The 20,489-nt window shown below is 42.8% G+C and overlaps 1 protein-coding gene across 5 annotated transcripts in view; it reads left to right on the top strand.

Moving 5' to 3' along the window:
• Positions 1-16,072, top strand: part of PIP5K1B (phosphatidylinositol-4-phosphate 5-kinase type 1 beta) — a 303,447-nt gene extending 287,375 nt beyond the window's left edge. For 4 of the 5 annotated variants that reach the window (XM_029612941.1, XM_029612950.1, XM_029612957.1 and 1 more), the window contains one exon: positions 15,270-16,072. In XM_029612941.1, coding sequence (XP_029468801.1) covers positions 15,270-15,341 — 72 coding nt within the window. In that variant the 3' untranslated portion in view covers positions 15,342-16,072. Of the gene's footprint in view, positions 1-15,179 lie in introns of all 5 variants that reach the window. The other variant, XM_029612975.1, reaches the window with a different exon arrangement.
• The last annotated feature ends 4,417 nt before the right edge of the window (positions 16,073-20,489 follow it).

The following is a 20,489-nucleotide window of genomic DNA, read 5'->3' as shown; positions in this document are numbered from 1 at the left end:
TCGGGAGGTAGATTGGGGTTAGAGAATTTTTACAGACACATTCAGAGGTATTCATAGTAAAATTGACATCATGAAAGAATTTTAGACCTTATGAGCGATGAAAAGGAGTTGATTTGTGCAATGCAGCTAGCAGAGAATGCAGTGCACAAATCAACTCCTGTTGGAATTTTCATTGCTTATAAAATCTAAAATTCTTTCATGATGTCAATTTTACTATGAACGCCTCTGAACGTGTCTGTAACAACATGCCTCTTTGATAGTGATGGTTGTAACACAGTATTGGCAGTGACATGAATTCTCCTGTGTGTGGTTGCAGTATTGATGCTGATGTTTATAGGACATATAGTGCCCCTTTGTTGGAAATTTGCAGCATCTCGTTGCAGGCTCTCCAAGTGGATTGTTTTACTCTTGCCTGCCTAAAGCTTTTATAGAACCGAGACTAGCCTGGGGTCATTCGAGTGCGGTGTGGAGCAAGCTGATAAGTCTTGGTTGTTTATTTTTTCAAATAATTCTAGCACTCAGTAACATGCCCAAAACTAACCATTCAATTAGTTTTAAATCCAAGAAAGCATTTCTTCAGTCAATGCACAATTAAGCTGTGGAGTGTTTTGCCATAGGATATGGTCTTGATTTGAACAAGATCTTGAAGGAGAGCTCCATTAACAATTATTAGCCAGGTAGACATGGAGATCACCATCTCTTACTTCTGATAGTGAGCAGCAGGGAAAGGATCTCCCCATTAGGATCTGCTGGGTACTTCTAAATGATCCGGACTGGCCTCTATCAGAGACAGGATGCTGGGCTCGATGGACTGTTGCTCTGAGCCCAGGCCTGGGTTTAGGCATAGGCAACTGCCTAGGGTGCCAAATTTCAAAGGCACCAAATACCCAGGCCAAAGCATATGTCTGCACTGTTTCAAAGGGCGCTGCCATGGCACTCTGCCTGTGGGTGCCAAATTCTTAAATCTGGCCCTGTCTGAGCCAGAATGGCACGTCTCTTGTTCTTACAGGACAATTTTCAAAATGCACTGACAGAGATTTGCTCCTTTTTTTTTCTTTTTGTGGGTACTTTTTCCCACACAAAATAAGACATGGAAATGTAACCTTCTGTGACCTAAACATGCCCAAAAGTCCTGCCTCCTGTTTACGCAGCTAAAAGTCTGTGCATTGTTGATCCCTGTAGGTACTGGGCAATTTTTGCATAGTCAATTTACCTAGCTAAATGACTGTGAAAATTGCCGTGCCCAGTCCTCCAGCCACGACAGCCTTTGCAAACTCACTCTCTGGCATTCCTTGGATAGGAGCCTGGGCACATCATTGTGACTTGGGGAAACAAATTTTCTGAAAATGGAGATTCATTAGAGGTAGCATTGTGATACTGTCATACATACACAGCCATAGCTCAGCACCCTTCTGTATTGTCATCACAAATGATTTTCCGTGGCGCCATTCCACAATTATGTGAAAGAAAAGTTAAGAGTAGAGGGAAGCATGGGGAAGCATACGAGAGAGAGACAGAGGCTCGGGAGATAGCAAGGACAAGGAGGGAAACAGCACAGGGTCCAGACAGAGGGGTAAAAAAATCCCAAAGAGAACTGCAGGCCTCTGGTGCATTATATTTTAAAAAGGAACCAAACCTAGATTTCTTAATATGTTAAAAGATGAGAAAAAAATTGTATTTCATGTAATTGTGTCCTTTTTTTTTTGGTGCATAATATTGCCAAGCTGGGGACTGGAGCGGTGTTAGCAACCAAGGCTTACAGCCATAGCCGCCATCACCTATGGGATGCAAAATCAGGGATGCATTGAAAACAACTTTGCAGCGCAAACACCGTAAACATAATAAACATTACTGTATAGCGATCATCCTTTAGATCCGGAGAACAGAACACATGACAGACAGAATCATGGGAAGTAGCAATTGTCACTTACCAAGTAGCCAACCTTCACCGTACTTTCCTTCAGGGAATTGGGTAGCCAGAGATGAATGTACGAGAATGTAGGCGTCATGGCAGCTCCCTGGAAAGTGTGCTACAACATGTAGAATACGAAGGCGTGCATCGCAAACCGCTTGCACATTCATGGAATGGAAGTGCTTGTGATTACGGAACCCACTCTCTTCATCCAACCTGGGTCTTAACGCAATATGAGTGCAGTCGATAGCGCCCAACACGTTAGGCATACCCGCAATACCCATGAAGCCGCTGCGGATCTGTTGCAGTTCAGCTGGATCCGTAGGAAAGGCAATGTACTCCCTCATCCGCTTCATCATGGCCTTCAACACCTGTGACAGATGCCGTGAAACGGAGGCCTGCGTCATACCAGCAATTATGCTCACTGGGTTTTGAAAACTTCTGGTACCAAAAATATTTAAGGCGCACAGAAGTTTATTCAATCCGGGCACAGCATAGTGTCGATTGGTCTGGGGGTCCAGGTCCTCACGCAGGTCTTCATACAGGGACAAAGAAAGAAAACTGCTTGGGCCTCTGTTTCTAGTCTTCCTCCTTTTTACAGCCTGTGGCGCAGCACCTGTAGCAAAATAGAGAATTATAGCTAAGCTGGTGTAATGGCTTTGCATCTGACTCCATCTACTCTTGCACTTTCATGTTCAGTAGTTTGTACACGTTCTTCCCAGACTGGCTATAGAATTTCCACCTGACCCCCAGGTCAGCCAGGCCAATCCAGTTCTGGTTTTGCCCCCTCTGCATGCATAGATCAGTAGTTCTGATTGATTTTCCCCCCTGATTTCTCTTAATTAAAATCAGATCTGACTATCCATGCATGCAGTGGAGCAAAACCAGGACTGGATCAGCCTGCGCAGCTGACCTGAGGTGAGGTGATCTCCCTAACTGGCAAGGCTGTGGGGTTTTGTTTTGTTTTTTTTTTGTAATAGGTTGTCAAGTATTTTTGTATATTATAACAAAGGCTTGAATATACAGGATGCAATTCATCTATGAAAGCAACACTCTTTACTATTTCCTCTTACAATGACTGTTCTTTGCACCTTCAAAATTCAAGTGAAGGCCAATTGTTTTTAAAAGAACATTTTGCATCTTTGTACTGAACCTGACAGACCAAGGCTGGGCTTTTTTGTCAGATGATCTCACTGATTATTGTTAGAGATAGGATTGCTTGTAATGTACAATGCACTGAAGCAGAGCTTAGAAAATGCCCTGTGACACAATGGTGTAAAATCTTTGTGTGTGTTCTGCATATAATGTGCTTTCAAAGTCCTCCAAAATATATCCTGCACCAGAGAGCGCATGAGGATGAAAGACTGAAAGGGATGGCACAGGAGAAATGTAGTCCATGTTGGCCTGAGTAGGACTCTCCCCCCTACTCCCAAATCATGGTGGCCTGTGACGCCTGCATAACTCTGCCACTCAGCTGTTGAGTTTGCTTCAAACTCTGAAACTCTGGGCCTGATTTTCCAAAGCCTCTTCTCCCATTCTGTGTCAACGGGGAAAGACCTTAATGAATCGTATGTTTATGTAATACCTACAGTAAATGAGGAAACATACTTGAGCTGGATGGACTCCCATCCCAGGGCTCAGTTCCCTGGTGCTGAGTGCTGGCCCTGCAGAAAATTGGGCTCTGTAGGCTGTGGTAAACTTTTACTGGGCTAGCAAAGAAACTGAACAAGATTGCTATTGTACATTAGCTTTTGAGTCTATATGGGTGCTTCCTGCTTGAGTTACTTCTGAGGATAGGACCAGAAAACTTGTGTACATCATCATCATCGTCATCTTTGTATAATTTTCATGCTAATCCTAGAAAGAGGTAGCACGGCCAGCAAAGAATTCAGGGCTGAAAGAGTAGTCAGCATTCAACTTTACACTACCAAAGGTGAGATCTGAGCAATATTTCTCATTTAGGGTTCTGAAAACCAACTGGGACCTTGCCTCCACTGCCTCATGGATAACCTTAGGGTCCGAATTCACCAAGGCTTTTTCTCCATTCTTTGTCTGTGGGGAAAAAGCTTGGTAAATAAGGTCTTTAGATTGTGAGGTTAGGGAAGTACCAATGAAAAGGAGTGAGTTAAATCTAAAAAAAAATCTAAGTGAGCACAGTCAGATTTATTAAGATGTACTCATTAACAGGTGGACTTTAAACAAGTAATGCAAATTTTAAGAAACCATGAAGCATGCACATGAAGAACAAGGAGAGGGAGAGGGGAGGGGAGAGAGAGAGAATCAGACACTCTAATATATCTCCCACTGTAAGAGGGGCACTTTCAGCTCAGGGTGTGTTTTTATGGGGGGGCAGTGTTACCCGCTGCGCCCTAGGCAGACCAATGTAGCACCCCTCCCCCCCTTGACGTGTGCACTACTTCCCAGCTTATTAAAATTTGCGCCTCTTGCGCGCTGCTCACATACTTGTGTATGGGGCTGTTTTTGTGCGAGCAATGCTTTTAAAATCTGCTTGTAAGTATCTGGCAGTGGAAGGATGTTATGTTGATGTTACTGAGGTGACAGCTTAATTTGAATATATATTTTGTATGGTGAGGTATAAGGGGAAATATCCTAGTGCTGCTTTGCACCCATTGTTGGGTGGGCCGGTGGGGAATTGAGCTGAGGGGAGAGTGGGGATATAAGGACTGAGGAAATTCGGCCACCCCGTGTTCCATGTCTTGTATAGATTGGAAGGGCTCAGTTTTGACAGTAGAAAATATCACAAAATGCAATAATCTATATATTAATAATCTTTTGTAACTAATCATTAATGCACGTAAAGCATTGCTTTAAAATAAATTGTACAACAGTATACAATGTTTCTCTGTTCCTTACATGAAGATGGGATCAACCTGGGAAAAACACAAGGGGGCCCTTGCATAAACATTTGCCCAGCGCCCCATAAGTGGTTAAAGAGGCCCTCTGAATTATGCCAAAAAATTAGGTCACACCTTTCATTCAGGCAGCTCAAGCTTGTATCCACCCTATTATCATAATAAGTCTATCCAAAATTAACCCAACACTGTTAAAATGGGTACATTTTGTATCTGCCTTCAAACTAGAAGGAGAAACACATCTACATTTAAAATTCCAGTGTTATTCCAGCTTAAACAAGAGAGTCACGGTTACCTCCACAGAGCCTAAAATCATCAAACAAATGCTCCTGTTCCAAACAATGCAATACCAATGGTGTCTCCATTCTTTATTCTTTAAACAACTACAGTATTCAGTCATCCAAGTTCTTACTGAACTCTTTGTTTTCACACAAAGCATATCACAGAGACACAGTATGACATACGATGACATGGTTTGTGAATGATTTTAATCCAATCAAAGGGCCACTCCTAGGAATCTTCAAAGATGGAATATTTGTACATTGGGGACCTAGAAACATTGAGCCACTTTTGGCATGACCATACGACTGGACAGATGGCACTCCAGTATTCACTGTTCTTAAAGATGGTAGACTTGAGGATGCATATTAACTGGGGCAGCTCGGACACCTATGGCTCTTCTCCACCCCCACCTTCTACCTCCCAATTTATCTTAGTCAAGACATCGCAGTAACTGTCCTTCCCAGGACGCGGCATTCATAGGTCTTAAATGTGGCCACTAGGCATTCCTGGTTGTCTAACAAATGTAGCATGTATCTTCGGAAGGATTCAAACAACAGGAATCCTTGGTTTATTTATTATTTATTTATCTGATTTTATATTCCGCCTTTCAGTGGATTACATTTGGGTACTATAGGTAGAAGTTGCTGGGTACAGACTTCATATTTACACACGTGGTGGGAAATGTGTTTAGAGGGGTTCTGGATGGATGCACAGAAGAACATAAGATCAATCTCTGGTCTTACTCTTGAGCTATCTGCTTAGCTACGCCTGCCAGGCGGATAGGAATTACATGAGATTGCAAAGAATACAAGATTATTGATTTCACATTTACTGCATGTGGCAAGATTAACTTACACCATTTTTCTGGAAGAAGAAGCCATAACTGGACCGGTGGAGGAGGTGTAATTGTGGAAATAGCATGAATGGAAGGGATTATATATGCTCTCAAGGAGGGGAAACTGGACTTGGCAGAGGTCATGTTTTCTTAGATCACTTCTCATGTTCTCTAATCCTTCAGGTGTGTCCACTCTGTTACAAATTTTAGTGTAATCTGCAAAAAAACAAGCTTTTCCGTCTAACTCTTCTGCAATGTCACTCACAAAGATATTGAATAGAATCTGCAAGAGAACCAATCCTTGAGGCCCTCCTCTTATCACTCTATCCTCCTCAGAGTAGGCTCCATTTATGACCACTCTCTGTCATCTGTCAATCAACCAATTTCTGATCCATTCCATCCCTTGGAACCCATTCCACTGTTTTTCAATTTGTTCATGAGCCTCCTATGTGGAACAGTATCAAATGTTTTGCCGAAATCCAGATAAATCGCATCTAGTGCCCTTCCAATTGTATTTGTTTCAAATCAGTAGATGTATTAATAATTAGGATAAGATGTAATGATTTATTCAATATAGCATTCCACTTCTTTAGAAAACTGGAGTCCTCATTATATAATTTGAGTTTCTTGAAAATATAGAGACCTTGTGGTATACATTCAGCTCTGCAATACTCAAGCAATGTTCAGATTGCAATTCCCTATCAATTGATATTTTCTGTTACTGTGCATGGCCTCAGTCCAATTTAAATCCCAAGTGTTACTCTCTCCCAATAGGAGAACATCATTAAGCAATCTATGAAGACAAGTTTGTTGTTTTTTGGCAGCGGGGGTGGGAGGCCCAGCAATTGTATCCTGCTCCTTTGGCTTCTAGCTCAGCTGGAACTGGGGTTGGAATTCGGCACCATGAGCCTTCCTTCTTCCCCCCTGTTTTATATCTCCTCCCAGCTCATTTAGTCCAGTTGTCCCAGCAACAGCCCTCGACTGGAGGTCATGCAGCAAGGCTCCTTCCAGAATACTTGCAATCATGGGCCCTAAATCTGGCCACTAGTTGTCACTGCTGTGCAATGGCTGGGACTCCCTCCCCTCCAAGGACTGCGAATGCTGCCTGTACAGCATCCTTAACCCCGACTGACCCAGAGAGCAAAGGAACTAACTCAGAATTCAAACCCTGATCCTCCACATGGCAGTGCGCAGTAATACCACCAAGTCACTGAACTGGCCCTGAAGAAAACGTTTGAGACTGGATCCATGAATCAGTCTTTTTGCTGAAACAAAGTCCATTATCAGGTTGTGTATATTTTTCTATCCCTTTCTATTTTCTATTTTTAGAAAATTTTGATATAAGTGATTTTACAGTTTTTTGGATCAAATAAAAAGAAATGTAGTATCATTTTTGAGAAGTGGTTTTTGATATAAATAACTCAATCAAATAAAAATGGACTAGGAATGCATTAGGAAATTGCATTCATTTTTAACAAATGCAAAAAATGAAATGACTGATGCCATTTTTGGTGGTTCATTCCAAATAGAAAAAACTGAAAATAGCCTTTGACAAAAATACCAGACAATTTGGGTATTTTCATATTTGTTGCATTTTAAATAATAATTTTAAAAAATGGGCCTCTAATAGTCTGGTGCTGTAGCCTAGCCCTGGGCTAACATACTGGGCTAACAAGTGTTACTCCGAAGCTAAGTAGCTTTAATGTCAAATAATAAGAAATGAAAGTGCTATTTTTACTTGCACATAATTATTACAAAATTTAAAAAATGGTTTATTTGGAACACACGGGAAATTGTGGAAGCACGTTGCATGACGCATTTTTAAAAAAAATGTCATTCTATGACCTGTGATTATAAAAAAAAAAACTGACAGAGGAAAACGTTTTGCTATTGAGCATTCACGATAATGCCCCATATGAGGTCATTCAAATGATATATAAAAATTGTATTACAATGGTCTTAGATTGGTTTTCTGAATAATGGAGGTATATTAGTCTCTTTGTTGCCATCTTCATAAAATATACAATGACATCTGAAGAAGAAATTTCAGATGTCATTGTATATATCAAACTTCATAGTGTTCAAAGCTCATGTATTGCAACAAGTTTTGCTTGGTCCTTTAGTAAAATCTCATAACCTACAAAGACTAATAACATCAGTGTGATAAATTTGCCTTACTGCTTATGAGTGAACAGAGCAGGAGACTAAGTTAAAGTCCCACAGTCTCTCACAAATTTGAGCTAATGCAACTGGGAATGCATTATTACAATACATATACTAGTTATACTCTAATGCACACATTTAACACAGAAATTCTGTTAGATTCATAGATAAAGTAGCTTGCTGAGTTACTGTAATAGACACATATTTCATAGGTGTATAGACTTAGCTATTGCTAGAAGCAGGGATGGTAACTTGTTGCCAGGGAATGTGGTTAGTGTAGCTGTGTTTAAAAAAAGGATTGGATAAGTTCTTGGAGGAGATGTCCATTACCTGCTATTAATTAAGTTGACTTAGAAAATAGCCACTGCTATTACTAGCAACAGTAGCATGGAATAGACTTAGTTTTTTGGAACTTGACAGGTTCTTATGGACTGGATTGGCCACTGTTGGAAACAGGATGCTGGCCTTGATGGACCCTTGGTCTGACCCAGTATCGCATGTTCGTATGTTCTTAATTTTAAAACGAGTATGTGGGCACTGCGAGCATAAACTGAAATTGTAATAAGTGTGCACAGTTGCGCGCTATGATTTAAAATACGCCTACCGAGAGCATGTGTGCTCCTAATTTTAATTAACTACTTCAGCAAACATACTTCACATATCTTCCTTAGGACTTTGTCAGCTTTAACGTGCACAGGTAAATGGATTTTAAAATATGCTTGTGTGAGGGACATTCCCAGTTTTACCAGTTAATCCTCCAGTTTGCCCAGCCCATCTCGAAGTCATTCAGACCCTTCTGGTTCTTCAGCCTGCACTCCCCCCAGTTGACCCAGACCCTCACCCAGTCATTCTAGGCCTAAACAGAGTTTTGCGCAGACTTATACCTCATGAAGAGCAGAACTAAACATGTGTGGCTAACAGTCCGCAGCTTGCTGCGGCCACCAGATTTAAAATACAGATTTACCCGCCTAACTCTTTGCCCCGCCCCCGAATACCTGCGACATGCCCCAACTCCATCCCTTCTTTTTTTTTTAGCTCACGCACACACACATATACGTGCATAATTTGCAGCTTTTAAAATACGTGTTGCTCACGCATGGCCCATGTACTTGCATATGTGGGCATTTTAGTGCGAGCAATGCTTTTAAAATTTACCCCAAAGAGCACATGTCCTGTGTTCAAGTCCAAGAAGTTGATGTATGTATGTATGTAACAGGGTATCAGATTCTGTCCCATAAGTAATTTGCTCTTCATTTGCATGGCATCAGTGACTTCAGCTGGACTGAGTGTCCTCGGTGTGTGCCACAGTTCTCAACCAGACCCTGCCCCAAAAGTGATGTCATTGTAAGTGTCAGTGAGTTAAGGCAGGGTACACGTGCCATTGGGGGGAGGGGCTGTACAGGTGTACAAAATCCCCTGCACGCATGTGATGCAGAGGCTGGAAGGAGAGAGGATTCCAAGTTCTGGAATTCTGTAAGGTATCCGTATCCACATGGAGCGGTACCACTGGGCCTATCCCTCCACAGGGAATGCTCAGGGAGAAGGAGGAATGGAGCGATCCTGCTAGGGGCAAGTGACTGAGACCTGAGGGACAGGGTGGCCAGGCCTTACTGGGAGGAAAGTGGAAGGAGTCTAGGAGAGGAGAAAATCTGGGATTCCAAAGTGTTCAGAGAGAAGTGTTCCTGTGGAAATTCTTCAGAGCCAGGTGGATGAATATCCTGGGGAGGCTCAAGGAAGAAACAGCCTGTCCTGGGAAAATACAAGAGTTCCTGACTGACCCACAGGCTCAACGAAGAGAAAGAAGTAAGAGGAAGGAAGTGAGAAGATCTGCTTGCTACCCAGAAGGTACTGGGAGGACCCAGTGGAGGAGGGTTCCTGCCCTAAGAGCTGACCTGTTTGAGGAAAAGTGTGAGAAGAGACTGTTTGGAGTTTGGTGCATTTTTGGACTTTCTGTTACTGTAGTGCACTACCACTGGCGTACTGTGCTTTGGACAGTGTTTTTCCTGCCATCAGTACAGTAAAGAAGTTTATTCTGAATAACAGCTTTGGAGTGAAGAGTGATTCTCGATGTGACTGGACTGGTATGCAGAAGAGTCCCTGAGAGAACAAAACCCTAAGGGCTTTGCTGTCTTTTCCCCATATGCAGGAAATCCTGGGGTGTCATGGGGCTTTGCATAGTCCATGATCCTCCCTGTGTGTCTCCATTTTCAAAAGCTGACTGGGACGGGAGCTCTATATACATGACAGGTAGAGATATAAACACGAGTGGGATAAATCCTCTTTTTATGAGTTAATATATTTATTATTTATTTATTTATTTATTTTATTTAACGTCTCTTATATACCGATAGCCGTTTGCACATCATATCGGTTCACAAAGAACAAAAAACTTATGGGCAGCGCTCTTACAAATAACAGATAATACAAATAACCGGGGGAGGAGGCAATGCAAATTAATTAATAGGTCAATAAATAGGGAGAAACTATAAATATAACATACATGTGCAACTCCAAAACTATAGTCACTTGTGAATGACAGTGTTAGGATGCAGGAGGAGAGACTTGACTGAGAAACTCCCTGCGTGCTAAGTGAAATATTGCATGCAACCCAGCTTCAATGAGAATTCATAGTCCTCTAGATCAAGGACAGACAACTCTGGTCCTCGAGTACCACAAACAGATCAGGTTTTCAGGATAGCCACAATGAATATGCATGAGATATTTACACGCACGGCCTCCACTGTATGTATGCAAAAATCTCGCTCACATATGCACTGTGGCTATCCTGAAAACCAGATGCATTTGCAGTTGCAGCACTGGAGGAACGGAGTTGCCTTCTGTAAGCACAACACTGCCACCTAGTGTTTCAGGAGATTTCATCATTTTTTACCATTCTGAAATGCAACGAATACTATTGCAAAGCCCCTGTTTCCTGTGGAAGATTTTTCAAGATTCTGAGGCAACTATGTGGCAAATGCATACTTTTGCATAAAGTTTCACACCTCTGACTATGCAAACAAGTCCATTTTTTAAATTGAAAACCATTCATATTGTTTAAAAACAAACAATATTTAAACTATATACAAATTAAAAAATGTGCCAAGTACAAAAATCAACAATTTATCAATTTAAAATTTGTTACAAACTTTTAACTGTGAAATGTTACTGAACTGAAATAGTGCAACCAACATTTTTATATTTTCATGAGAAAGTCCTTGTCTTTCCGAGTATATGAGCTCATGCATGCCAAAAATGCCCTCCGTATCGGCAGTTTGTCATGCTGTTAGTTACACAGATAACTGCACATATATTGGACACGTGGTAACAGACACAAAACGAAACTGAATTACACAAAGCTGAAACCTAGCAGTAGTGCCACTCATCAAGGCTTCTATGAACTGAAATTAATGCCTTCTCTGCCAGCTAAGGCACTAGGGTTGCCAACTTTTCCATGGAGCAGGTCCGGGCGCTGGGGGTGGGGCCGGGTGCATCTTTTGTAATAAGATGAAATTCTTCTAAAGGGACATCACTCCGACCAGTAATCATATCAAAATCATCTTCGGTTTGAAAGGATTTAAGAACTCTTTGAGGGATCAAACATTCTGACTGCTCTCTCTGTCCACTCCAGCTTCACCTCCCCCTCTTCCTTTCAGGACAGAAGGAAGGAAGGATGGGGGGACAATAGAAGAAGACTCCCTGCAGGCTGTTTGCAAGGGGAGGGACTGGAACAGTAGCAAAGAGAGAGCCCAGACTCAAGGCAGGCAGGCTCCCTGCAAGCAGTGTTGTTCAAAGGATTGAATTAAGAGGTGTTAAAGCTTTCAGCAGGCCCAGCTCCACCGGGTGTGCACACCTGGGGGAGGCAGCAAGCTGGTGGCAGCAGGAGAGGCTGTGGAGCACTGGCAGCCGTGGGAGAGGCTTCCATTCTTCCCCCCTCCACCGGAATCAGGAAGACCCGTGGGCCCTTAGTGGAGCTCATTCCACCAAGGCCCGAAGACATCAGGAGGCCTGCGGGAAGGGCAGATTGGCCTATTGGTACTTCGGGCTTGCCCCGATGGGCTGATCTGGCCAGGCCAATCACATGAGTTGGTGTTGGTCACAGCTCATGGAGCTGCTGCGACCAATACCAGCCCTGCTCTAGCTCTTCTTAGGCATCTGGAACTTCCCCCGAGGCTCGTGGACTGCCGTCTAATGCTTACTATGGCAGCCACAGCAATGGCAGCATGGGCTTGCTTCCGGTTCTCCTTCCCCAACCATCATCGTGGCAACATTGCGCACTCTCTTCCCCCAACCAGGATTGCGGTAGTAAGGGCCTGGGCCTGTTCGCCTCAGAAGCTTCTCCCCCTAGCACTCTTAGAGCTTCCTCTCACTTCAGATCGCTTGCACTGCTGTCTTCTGTCGGTCCCTGCTAATGCTTGGCATGGCAAAAAAATTAGGTCCTTACCCTCTCCCCCTCCAAGCATTGGGGCCTTTCAGCCCTCCTCTTCCCACATTATGGAGCACTGCCAGGATTACCCTACAGCAGCCCTGCCTGAATCCCTCCCGATCAGTGTAAGTAAAAGCTTTTTTATTTTTAGTTAGTGGTTTCCAGGCCAGTTTTTGTCTGCATATTTCTATATAATCTTTATGGTCTCTTTATTCTGTATTTGGTGAGGGTCATTCAGCATTCTGCATATGTGTCGAGTTGAGGTAATCTGCTAGCATATAGTTGCTGTGTAGGGCTCTATAACATCTTGGCTTGTTCTGCTTTCCTAATAGGAGGTGCATTGGTGTTTTAGGGCCTGGTGTAATATTTGCAGCGTTGCCTCTGCATAGGTAGGGTTGTCACTGTTTAAGCACTAGCAGTTAGTGCAGTTTTGTTATGCACTATTGTAATTGTAGTTAAGTTAACTCATGGCTTTCCGAGGGTCAAGCCCATACCCAACACTCATTATAATTCGCCTAATGCGATATGGGTTCCAAATGCCCTTTTTGGGATGGTTTGCAGGATTTTCTGGTTGGCATCACAGCATTGCATGTAAATATGATATGTATGCTGTGATGTTTTAACCTCAGAAAACTGAATGTCTTTTTCTATGCAAAATCATAATTTTTAATTGTATGTGTGAGAGAGAGAGGAGGGGGTGGGAGGGGGTGAGAGGGTGCAAGGTTGTACGGTTCGCTTAGGGCACCTAATACCCTTGCATCAGCCCTGGCTGCACTGGCTCCATGTGGGAATGCAGGATTCAGTGAGGAGCTGTGCTACTTTGAGGTCAGCAGCTCTCCCCAGTCATGGCCATAGCTTAATGTTTCATTTTAGAGCCCTGGAGAGCAGCATGAATCACTTCTTTCCCCCTCTCTGTTGGAGTAGGTAGGCAGAACAGAGCCTGGGAAACCATAAAAGCAGCAGACACTGTATAGCGTACAGTCAATGGGAATGCCCTGGTGGTGGTGGGGCATGGAGAAGTGGAGGCAAGCTACAGTCAAAAAGGGAGGGGGTGTCCATGAGAAAGTGCCTGAGCTTCTATTTGAGGTGACTGGGCTGAGCTCTGAGAGGGGGCAGCTGCCTGTGAAACCATTGAGCCTCCTGGAGAGTGGGGATGCCGAAAAGGATGGGGAAAAAAGGGGGACTGCTGCAGGCTGAGGAAGGGCTGGCAGCAAACAAAAACTTTACCTGACAGTGCTGGAGCTGGGGTACTCATTGTTTGAGCACATGAGCAGCAGCACAACAGTGGAATGTGCATGTCTGAGAAAAAGAGTGGGTATCTATCAGAGAAATCCGCACACACACAAATTGTGTCTGTGAGAGTGTGTGGGTGGGTGTCTTTCTCTCTGATACAATGTGAGTGGGGGATGTCTGACACACTCTCTCTCTCTGTGACAGAAAGTTATACCCACACATTGAGAGTAAGAATGTGTACGTGAGTCTTTGGGTCAGAGAGACGCACACACACGCTTTCAGATACAAAGTGGGTGTTTGTACTTAAGAAGACAATATGGGTGGGTGTCTGACACTGACTGGCAGCATGGTTGTTTCATTAGTTGACAACTAGTTCAAGAACTGATTGATTAGCAAGACACTTTAACATGAGTTAAAGTGTCATGAGTTAACATGAGTTAAAGTGTTTTTTGTTTGTTTTTTTTGTTTGTTTGTTTGTTTTTTTCTAATTAATAACTGCTAAGAATGTCAATTGTAAAGCCTGTTGCTAAGTTACTGTTAAATGTAAACCGCGGTGATGTATATCTTTACGTACTGCGGTATATAAAAAATCCTTAAATAAAATAAATAAATAAATAAATGAGACCAGGAATCCAGGATATTATATAAGAGATGTAACCAAACTTTTAGGCCCATTCAGAATTTTAAGAATTAATGTTTTTTTTTCCTAGATTTCATTAAGGAGCCAGTTCAGTAACAGGTGAATTTTCAAAGGAATTATGAGCATAAATGTAACATGGGGTCAATTTTAAGACCCGCATGGACGTGCCAATTTTATAGCCCTAACCCATCCTTACTCCCTCTTCCCCTCTCCTCCCTGACTCCTAAACTAAACCTATCTATCCCCAATTTTTTTTTTTTTTTTTAATACTTACTGCTGGCTGGCTGACGGTGCGTGCTTCCCTGGGACAGCATCTAATGGCGCTGTCCTGGCCCACCCCAGCCCAGACCACGCCTCCCCAGCCTGCCCCTTTTAGCAGACCCAGCACCTCTGCACGTATTGGGAGTTATTTGCATGGCGGAGCCCATTCTAAAATGTGCGCAAAGCTGGCCGCTCGCGTAACCTCCGATTTTACCATGTGCAGAACTTTGAAAATTCAGGCTATAGTATCATAGCAATTTTAAAAACCATTTACACATGTAAAGTGCATTTATGTGTGCAAATCATATGGACAATTCAGTAGCATATATTGTTGCAATTTTCAAAAGCTCACTTACAGGGGAAGAGTGCATTTACATGTGTAAAACCCATTTTTTAAGCATGTAAATGCTTTTGAATATCAGGCCCATAGGCTTTATTTTTTTCGAATTCTGTGTCTATAAGAAAAAAGACCTGGATAAATTGGGCCCTAAGAGTACAAAAATGCCAACAGAAATCCTCCCCAGCACTGATGGTATATATATTTTTTTTCTTTTCAGTAAAAGAAAAACAGAAGTTATCAGAGCAGAAACTGACAAAAGGAGCCACATTTGACAAAGAGCTCTCTCTCTCTCTCTCTGTACCAGCAGAAAGTCACTGAGCCCATTAATAATCAACAGATGCCATTCCTGCCTTCCGGCAAAGCACCTGGAGATTCCTGACCTGTAGAAGAGGGACAGACCTGGCAGAGGTTGAATGAAGTTCATGACTCTTCGGTCTCATTTACTGCAGTGGCTTTGCTGACCCCGCTGCTCAATCTGCTTTCCATGCCATTGTCAACCACCTACTTTTTTTTCTTTTTTTAATTTTTCGGTTCGAAAGGAGGGAATTTGGACTTGAGAGGGATATTTTACTACTGACTCTTTTATTTGTTTTACTTGCATGTCTAGAGTGATCATTGCCACAGGCAGCTCATATGGGATCTGATTTACAAAGGCTTCTACCCCCATTCCATGCCTATGGGGGAAAAGCTTAATAAAATTGGGTTATTGATCTCTTTATCTGTTTTAAGAATAATATACATGATACAGTGGTGAATGAACTGTCGATGAATTTCACTGCTTTCTAAATAGTAATTTCTTCAGCCTATGTCGGCGATGTAAAATAACTTGGTGCAACAATTAGCATAAGATGTCTGCACACACTTCATGGAATGGCTTCTAAAAAGATATTTTTTGATGTTTACTAGTGAAATGAAGACAGAAAAATTATTTATAAGAGGACCTCTGTTGTGTACATACATTGTCTTTGAAAAACAAATATATATATATATATGTGATCTAGTTTATTGCTTGTAAGAGAAATTATATAATTATATAATTTATTTAGTAAATAGCACGGTAAACTAGTTTTACTGATGACAGAAATAAAATATTTTGTTCTCAGACTCTGTAGTTTGTCTATGCTTATTATACCATCTTTTTTTGTAGGCACTGTCCAGTGTTTGCCTTATTGTATATTGCAATAAATACATTGCAATAAATCAAAGTTATGCTTTTCTGTGGTGTACAGCAGTGGTTCCCAATCTTTTTTGTTTCACTGCACACCAGGCACTTCCTCATCATCACTTTCCCTCTTCCACCTCTCCCCCCCCACCCCTGGCATTATCATCATCATCACCATCTTCCCTTTCCTTCTCCCCTTCTCATCATTGCCTTTTCTATCCCTCCATCTCTTCTCCTGACCTCCAGCATCATCAGCATCATCACCTTCCCTTTCCCTTTCTCTCTATCCCCATCCCCTGGTATCATCATCTTCTCTCTCTCTCCCTCCCTATCTTCTGCTCCTCCCCCACCATCATCATGACTTTGCCTTTCCCTTTACCCCTCTCCCTGACTCCCTGGCATCACCTCTCTCCTTCCATCCCTCCCCCCAATTCCAGGTATCATCGTCACTTTTTTCTTCCTCTACCCCATCATCACCTTTCCTCTCCCACCACCTTTTCTCCCCTCCCCCTTGAATCATCATCACCTTCCCATCTCCCACACTCCCTGACATCATCACCTCACCCCTGGCATCATCATCATCACTACCTTCCCTTCTACCCCTCTTCCCCAACCTCTAGTATTATCACCACCTTCTCTCTCCTTTCTTCTCTTCTCCTTGCCCCTATCAACATCATCACCTTCCCTTTCCTCTATCCCTCTCCCCTACCACCAGACATCATTACCACCTTCAACCACCTCTTTCCCCCCATATCATCACCTTCCCACCCCACCATCATCCTCCCTTTCCCTCCACCTCTTCTCACCCCCTGGCATCATCACTTTCTCTTCCCTCTCATTCCACTCCCCATGGCAATCGCCTCTTCCCTTTCCCTCCAGTCCCTGGCATCCCATGTCCTCTCACTTCCTGGCATCATCATCATATTCCCTCTCCTTCATCCCTTGGCATCATAACCTTCCCTCTATCCTCCACTGACATCATCATCTTCATAATCTTTGTGTTCCCCCACTCCCTGGCATCACCATCCCTCAACCTCTCTCTGGCATCATCACCAACTTTGCTGCCCAACCCCCTGAGTCATCATCATTTTCCTTATCCCTCCACCTCTCTCCCCCAACCTCTGGCACCATCAACTTCCCTTCCCCCATCTCCTGGCATCATCACCTTCCCTTCCCTCTCTTCCATACCCAGGGGCACATTCAGCTGTCCCTTTTTCCACCCCACCCCAGTCCTTAAACAGCAGAAGTCTGGGAGCAATGCTTACCGAGTCCTGCTTCTTCCTCCTTTGCCAGCTTCTCTCTGCAATGTGAACTGCACGAGGCCAACAGGTCTGGAAAACTACAGAACCCCATGCAGTTTCTATTGCAGCAGAGAGAAAGCAGGAGCAGCTGCCGATATGCGCTGCTCTTCAAGGCCCTGTGCTAGCAGGAGGACATCCTGTAGGCCAGGAGGGAAAGACAAAATCAATACTTCAGCCATAGCACGCTGGTTGGCAAAATGCTGGTGTACAGTAACACCTTTCAGGAAGAAATGTTAAAACATTTCTCTTGTAAAACTGAATCCATCAGCTCAACAAAGGTAGTTAATAATTATTTATTTACCATTTATTAACCATTAACCTTTGGTTTCCTCTTGCTTAGTCTGTACTTTTTTTTGTGTCTGCATAGTTGCTGTAAGTCAGCAGCACTCCCCTGATTTAAAGTATGGAGTTACTGGTTACTATTCCACAAGGAGTCAAAATGGATACTGTGATGAAATAGATGTTTCACCTATGCTGAAGCAGTCTGTAGAGACAGGGCAGTTAGTCTTTCTAAAAGACAGACAGACAGAGCTCTAAAGGAATTTCCAGGGGAAGCATTCCCTTAACACAAGGAGGGAAAATGACCAAGACTTGGCTAGGGAACTGTAAAAGCAGAAGGAATAGGAAGTACAGGGCTGCTGAGAAATGTAGTTCAGAGAGCTTGGGCAGAGAACCAATTAGGATGAAATTCGTCACAAAAGACAGGCTGATTCAGTAAAGTCTGCGGGAGAGCGGACGAACGCCCGCTCTCCCGGCGCGCGCACAGGCCACTCGCCTGTGCGCGCAATTCTCTATTTAAATGAGGCCCGGCAGTTGAAACGGGCCTCCTTTTAGCCCGGAGCGGCGGCTGTCAGCGGGTTTGACAGCCGACACTCAATTTTGCCGGCGTCAGTTCTAGAGCCCGCTGACAGCCACGGGCTCGAAAACCAGATGCTGGCAAAATTGAGCATCCGGTTTTCGACTCGACAGCCGTCGGCCCATTTTAATTTTTTTTTCTTTTTTTTTTCTTTTTGTTACTCTTCAGGACCTCCGACTTAATATCGCCATGATATTAAGTCGGAGGGTGCACAGAAAAGCAGTTTTTACTGCTTTTCTCTGCACTTTCCCGGTGCCGGCAGAAACTAGCGCATACCTTTGGGTAGGCACTAATTTCTTAAAGTAAAATGTGTGGCTTGGCTGCACATTTTACTTTCTGTATCGCGCGGGAATACCTAATAGGGCCATCAACATGCATTTGCATGTTGAGGGCGCTATTAGGTCCCGCGGGTTGGACGCATGTTTTCTGCCCCTTACTGAATAAGGGGTAAGGGAAAACGGGCGTCCAAGGGCAGGTATCGGCCCGAGAGTGTGGTAATAATTGGGAGACACAGCTGAGGCTAATTACAGAGCTATTGCATGGAGTCAGCATGGACCTTAAGGGTGAGAACACTGCCTGTTAAAAGAGACAGGAGAAGAGGGTTCACCCAAACCCAAATGTGAAGATGGCATAACCTTTGGTTAGGGTTTTTTAATATGCTGAAGTACAGTTTGGAAATAGGTTCTATATGGTCAAGGACCTACAGGTGATTATCATTGTATTTTATTCGGGTGGACCTTGTGTCTCAGTCAGGAATTGAAAGTTGTATGTGTGAAGTGAACACTGATGCATGGAATAAAGTTGTTTTATATTGCACATAGATGGCTTTGAGCTGTGTATTCTAGAAAACAGAAAGTAGGTCATGAAGGGCACAAACAGTGACCTGTAACAGATACTTAGCAACCCCCGCTATAAAATGTAATACAGAGCTCTGTGCTTTCCAATTTTATCTGTGTTTTTGTCAATAATTCTAGAGAACTATGACTAGTGTATATCTTTCAGTTATCCACAGAAGAGGTATAGCCCAGGCAGCTGGGGAGTAAGCTTTCTTTCCCCTCCCCATCCACTTCAGTCCTACCCAGGAGGATAAAAACTTATGGAGAAAAGATTTCCTTTTCAACATATCCATTAGCCACACTTAATTCAACGTTCAGGTTGGTCCAGAAGAAATACGGTACACAGCAGAGGTAGCACTGTGGTCTAAAGCATCACTCCCTTATCACTACTTTCTCCAAATGTTAATTATGCAAAAATTAAGGACTCAGCTCCAATTTAAAAAAAATGCCATGCTTTAAGTTACTGCATCTCAAGGGAACTTATCACAATGCCATCCAAGAGGACGTTGGAGGACATCTGTATTTTTTTTTTTTTTTATAAAAGTGAGAGTGTAAGCGGTGGCCTGAATTGTGGAATATTACATCATAGAACACACAACACAATCTAGTAAAACAAAAATAAGTTTACTAAATATGGTAAAAATCAGGAAAGACACAATATCACACAGCATCACAACAATATTATATAAAGCAGTAAAAAGCAAACAGCTTTATAATAACAGAAGATAAAGGTTTATACAAAAAAATAAAGAAGATACCTCCCTCACAAGTCCCCTTTTATTATGAGTCAACGTATTTGTGAAAAGATCAAAGGACATGGACCTAGAGACCCCATGAAGTAGCTGGAACCACGCCTCCATGGATCATCTAAAGAATATTGCTAATTGCTGGTTTCTGATACTCTCGTTCTCTGGCTTTAATCCAGGTTTTTGCCAAACTAGTTGTTCCAATTAAAACTCTCAGTTTCAACAAGATTTATGGTTTGGCACTGGCTAGTTGGCAAGGCTTCATGTTCCTCTTATTGCTTTAATCCCAAAAGGTTCAAGCAGTAGCCTTCACTGATCTTATCAATTAGAAGAAAAGATGTCTCTTGTTCTTATCTGAGCTTGTTATTGAGAAAACTTAGAGAAGAAAAAAAAGTATGCAGCAGTATGGTGTTTAAAAATATCTTAACAATCCTTATACTAAAATGTTCACTATATATTCATCCACATTCATTTATTGGTGACTACTATGATCCACTATTAATGCCACCTGCACATAAAATGCTCTTCTGGGAAACTAAAAAATCACTTTTTAAAATAATCTTCCAACAGAGGGGCAGATTTCATTGGACGCTGTATGTTTGAAAGTCACAAAAACAGGATCAAAG

The sequence above is a fragment of the Rhinatrema bivittatum genome, chromosome 1 (assembly GCF_901001135.1).
Source record: "Rhinatrema bivittatum chromosome 1, aRhiBiv1.1, whole genome shotgun sequence".
NCBI classification, from domain to species: domain Eukaryota; kingdom Metazoa; phylum Chordata; class Amphibia; order Gymnophiona; family Rhinatrematidae; genus Rhinatrema; species Rhinatrema bivittatum.
The sequence above is the reverse complement of the archived record's forward strand: the minus strand, read 5'-3'. Positions and strand labels throughout refer to the sequence as shown.